This window comes from Pundamilia nyererei, unplaced genomic scaffold, assembly GCF_000239375.1.
Source record: "Pundamilia nyererei isolate P.nyererei 1_Seehausen unplaced genomic scaffold, PunNye1.0 scaffold00133, whole genome shotgun sequence".
Taxonomy (NCBI): domain Eukaryota; kingdom Metazoa; phylum Chordata; class Actinopteri; order Cichliformes; family Cichlidae; genus Pundamilia; species Pundamilia nyererei.
Window position 1 is genome coordinate 80,302 of NW_005187534.1, and position 4,652 is coordinate 84,953.

At 44.4% G+C, this 4,652-nt stretch overlaps 1 protein-coding gene across 1 annotated transcript; it reads left to right on the forward strand.

The window, feature by feature from the left end:
• The first annotated feature begins 846 nt into the window (after positions 1–846).
• Positions 847–1,898, forward strand: LOC102200595 (mannose-specific lectin-like). Its single transcript, XM_013913468.1, has 3 exons — positions 847–883; positions 1,093–1,186; positions 1,659–1,898. Exons 2-3 carry the CDS (start codon positions 1,097–1,099, stop codon positions 1,896–1,898), a joined length of 330 nt encoding a protein of 109 aa, XP_013768922.1. The 5' UTR covers positions 847–883; positions 1,093–1,096.
• The last annotated feature ends 2,754 nt before the right edge of the window (positions 1,899–4,652 follow it).

Sequence of the window (4,652 nt, forward strand, 5' to 3'; positions counted from 1 at the left end):
AGACAGGATATTTCTAACTTTAGAGATGTTGCACAAATGGAAGAAAGCAGTCTTACATATTTGTTTAATATGTGCATTGAAGGACATGTCCTGGTCAAACATGACTCCAAGGTTCCTCACAGCGTTACTGGAGGCCAAGGTAATGCCAAATGTATTCTGCAGCAGGAGAACGACCCCAAACACACAGCCAAAGTCATTAAGAACTATCTTCAGCGTAAAGAAGAACAAGAAGTACTGGAAGTGATGCTCTGGCCCCCACAGAGCCCTGATCTCAACATCATTGTGTGTGTCTGGGATTACATGAAGGATGTGAGGAAGCCTACATCCACAGAAGATCTGTGCTTAGTTCTCTGAGATGTTTGGATCAACTCACCAGCCGAGTTTCTTCAAAAACTGTGTGCAAATGTACTTAGAAGAAGGCAAAGGGTGGTCACACCAGGCACTGGTTTGATTTAGATTTCTCTTTTGTTCATTTACTGCATTTTGTTGACTGATGAAAATACACGATGAACACTTCCATTATTGAAAGCATTCTTTGTTTACAGCTTTTCTTTCTTACATGCCTAAAACTTTTGCCCAGTACTGTAAATTTAGAGTGTGTGAAAGATTTTCAGTGTCCTGTATAAAAGTGTGTGGACGTGTGGGTTTCAGCATGAAGAAATCTGTTGTCAGAGGTAATTCTAGGTAACATATCCTCATATTTTACTTTCTTTTAAAAGAATTTCCAAGGAAGAAGGAATAAAAAAACCTGACTTTCTTGATGTCCCCATCTCCCCTCCCATCACCCTTTGCTGCTATCAAACAGTATAAATGAGGCTCTGCTCTGTCGCTGCAGCACGTTCAGCATCTGATTCTCCCACTGACGTTTCTGCGTTCATAGCCGGTGAGTTACAGCTTTGTACATAAATGCAGCAGCTGTAAGAATTAATCTTGCCTGGGGTTCGTAGCTGCAGGCATTAGATCTTTTGGTAAAATAAACTGAAATATGGTGCAGGCTCATTTACACGCATTAAAATTCACAGAGTTTCTGATTTGAACTGAAATCTGTAAAATGTCTCTTAAATGAAAATAACTGTAATTTCTGTCTTTTAGAATCATGAGTAAGAACTCCATCAGCACTGACCAGGAGCTGCGTAAAGGCGAGTCCCTCGTCAGTGTAAATGGAAACTTCAAAGCCATCCTACAGGTGGGAAGATGTGACCTTGTCCTCATCAGTTTATGATTACATGGCCCAGAAACACAGCTGATAACATTAAAAGTTGACAGCTGGTCTTTAACATGCAGATATAGAAAGAGATCAGCTTTACTGGCCACTTTTTCCTGGCTAGAAAACGTTTCTTTTGATAATGATTTTTTAGTGAAGTTTATGAAAACCCTTCCTGAGAAAATGGCAATAAAACGAATCTATGAATAAAAGAGCCCTAATGACGAGATTTCACCAAAACAAAGAGATCAGGAAGTTAGGAATACAGAAATAAAGAGAAGTGGGAAGTCTCAGACGCTGACAATTACATCTGAATATTCACTTAACACCTGATTTGCTGAAAGCTGCACAGCTATTCTACCTTGTTTTAATGAATCGTATCGTCGTCCATATGATTTGTAGCTCACAGTATAAACGTTCAAACTGATCCGCTCTCTTTGCTTCCACTTTGCAGGAAGATGGCAACTTTGTCGTCTACAAGTGGTCTCCTATCTGGGCCACAGCCACAAACGGCAAAAACCCTGCGCGGCTCCTCCTGCAGGGGGATTCCAACCTGGTCCTGTACACCCAGGACGATAAACCAGTTTGGAGCTCTGGAACCGTTAAACCCGACAACAGGACCATGCGCCTGACCCTGACCAACGATGGTCGTCTGGTTGTTACAAGGAATGGAGCACAAATCTGGTGCTCTTAAAGCTCACGATGTCATTCAGAGATCCAGACTAAAGGCGTGATGTCCTGAGAGCCGCGCGCTCTGTTTCACATCCGAATAAAAGCTCTGTGATGTTCCTGCTGTGTGTGTGTTACTGTCTCAGTCAGATGAACTCTCAGCACGTTATCATCGTCTGTTTAAAACAAGCGTCCAGTAAAGCTCACAGAATAGACGTAGTATTAAATCTGTGTTACCTGCTGACTGGAAAACGTCTGTTTCCAGGACAGCAACAAAAATCTAACTGTTCTCTGTGTGGACCCACAGCGGGCAGGTGTGGGCGGGGCCAACCTGCAGGCTCCAGGTGTGCGTGTGCTGACACATACAGGCAACTGAGAAGGAGTTCTGTGGGCTCATAGGAAGCTTTTAAAATCTCAAATCGGACCGTGTGGTGGCGTTCTCACCTGTACTGTAGATAACACGGGTGAGTTTTACAAATTTCTCTTCCATCCAGTCGGGGGAGCCAAACGTCTGCCTGTCAGAGCCCCTGAAACTCAGATGTGTGTCAGTGAATCTGCATGTCTTCTTGCTTTGGTCACATTTAGTTTCCAGTGGTTGTAAACACATGCGTCACTAACAGGTAACTTCCTGCACTGCTGAGATTAGTGTAACAGCAGCACCGCATGTGGTGGATGTTTCTGAGGCCGTGTGCACCATCCCTGCAGGAGGTGACATCATCCTCCTTCTTATAGTTTGTTTCTGTCTTCCTGAAAAGGACACACACGGTATCACACACATGTGATCAGTCATGACAGCTCAGAGCTCAGCGTTCACAAGTGTGATTTGATTGATTTCACACAGTAAACTGAACTCGTGGATTCGTGCAGTCACGTAGATCAGACTACAGCAGCACTACAACCTGCCTCTCACAGGTAGTTTTTCACAGAGATGAAACCTTTAGTTTCCTGTGTAAATCTGCTGACGGCTCATGAAGTCCTCGGGCCTCAAAGATTCTGCAAAAACAATAAAAACCTCCCAATCAGGACGCAATGGGTCTGTGAGGAAGGTCTGTGACTGACGAGCTTCACAGTCAGAAGGCGAAGCTTTGCACGGCTTCATGAGACACATGAAGGTTACTGCAGATGAAAAACAGCTGAGTGTGGGGCGCAGGTGGGAGCTCGTCAGCCTGAACACTTTGAGTTCATCAGGTTTCATCAGCACCTGAAATGATTTCACTCTCATTTTGTTCCAAAGTCAAAAATGTTTCTGGGAGGACAAAACCACAGAAGAAGAGTCCAGATGTGCACAGGTGGGTGTCAGACTTACACAGGTAAACGTGCACAGCTAACAAACCAGGAGAGAGAGTCCATGAAGACCTCATCACAAGCTGGTTCTCTGATTGGCTGGCTGTCCATTTAGGTCTTCCACAGCAGACATGCTGCAGTGTTCGCTCTGCCGGCGCTGTGTCCATTAAACCAGCTGAAGTGGCGCTCTAAGGACTGATGATGTCATTCAGAGAAGCATTGCTGTGGATTCCTGCTGTTTCCATCTTTTATCTACAGTCTGTGGAAATCTGTTGATTTCTGGAAGCTTCAGTGTCACTATGGAAACGGTGATGAGCCACAGCATGGTAGAGAGTCAAAGGTTAATAATAAGTATTGATTGCATGCACAGTGGTGAGTGAAGAAGAAACACTGAGTGCATCATGTGTAGGCTGGGTCAGGGTCACCTGTCCCACCTGCATGCTTTATCAAAAGGGAACGTTTTCATCTGAAAAGCAGCCTGATGTGCTGCATGAGTTTCTTCTTCATCCCAGCAGAGGGCGTCCTTTCTCTGCTGGGACAGAAGACAGGGAGAAATCAGCAGAAGCCTTCATCCTGATGGGCCGTGACGCTCAGCAGCAGCCGGCTGTGATCAGCCTGTGATCGATTTATTTATTGATGGCAAAAACTTTATACATTTTAATGATCGTAAGACGGAAGCGATCCTATTTGTTCCAAATCGTTTTTCTGACGCTCCAGATGTTGATCTTCCCGCTTTGACTTTACATTTAAAGAGTTCGATCACAAATCTCGGAGTAAAAATTGATTCTGCACTTGCCTTTGATGGTCACGTAAACGCGGTGGTGAAATCAGCGTTCTGTCACCTCAGACGTTTAACGAAGGTTAAGCCCTTTCTTTCCAAGCCTGACTTGGAAATTGTTATTCACGCCTTTATTACTTCACGTTTGGATTATTGCAATTCTCTTTTAATAGGGGTTGGGCAGGGCACTTTGTCACGCTTGCAACTAGTGCAAAATGCCGCGGCATGATTTTTAACTGGCAGAAGGAAATTCTACCACATGACTCCGGTTTTGGCCTCTTTACATTGGCTTCCAATTGAATCTAGGATCCGTTTTAGAGTCCTTTAATTGGTTTTTAAATCTCTAAATGGTCCTGCACCTGTTTATTTGTCTGATTTGTTGAATGTTGGGCTAGTTAATAGGTATGTCTTCATTGTCATCTGTTGGAATTTTATTTTGAAATGATGCTTCCTGTAATGCTACGGAGAGAGTTCACATTGGTGTGAATGTTCCGGTAAAAAGCCGATGCTCCACGTGTGAGTATCCCTCCGTCTAAATAATAAGTATCTTCAGCGTTCATGCAGAATCTGCTGGGAGACCCGTCCCTGGAAACATTGAAGCCCCATGTTCGCTCCGGTCAGCTGAGCAGCTGTTGCTTTCTGTCCCAAAGTCACGGCTGACACTTAGACCGAGCGGCTCTGCTGCGGCTCCGATGCTCCGATGCTTTAGAACACGGA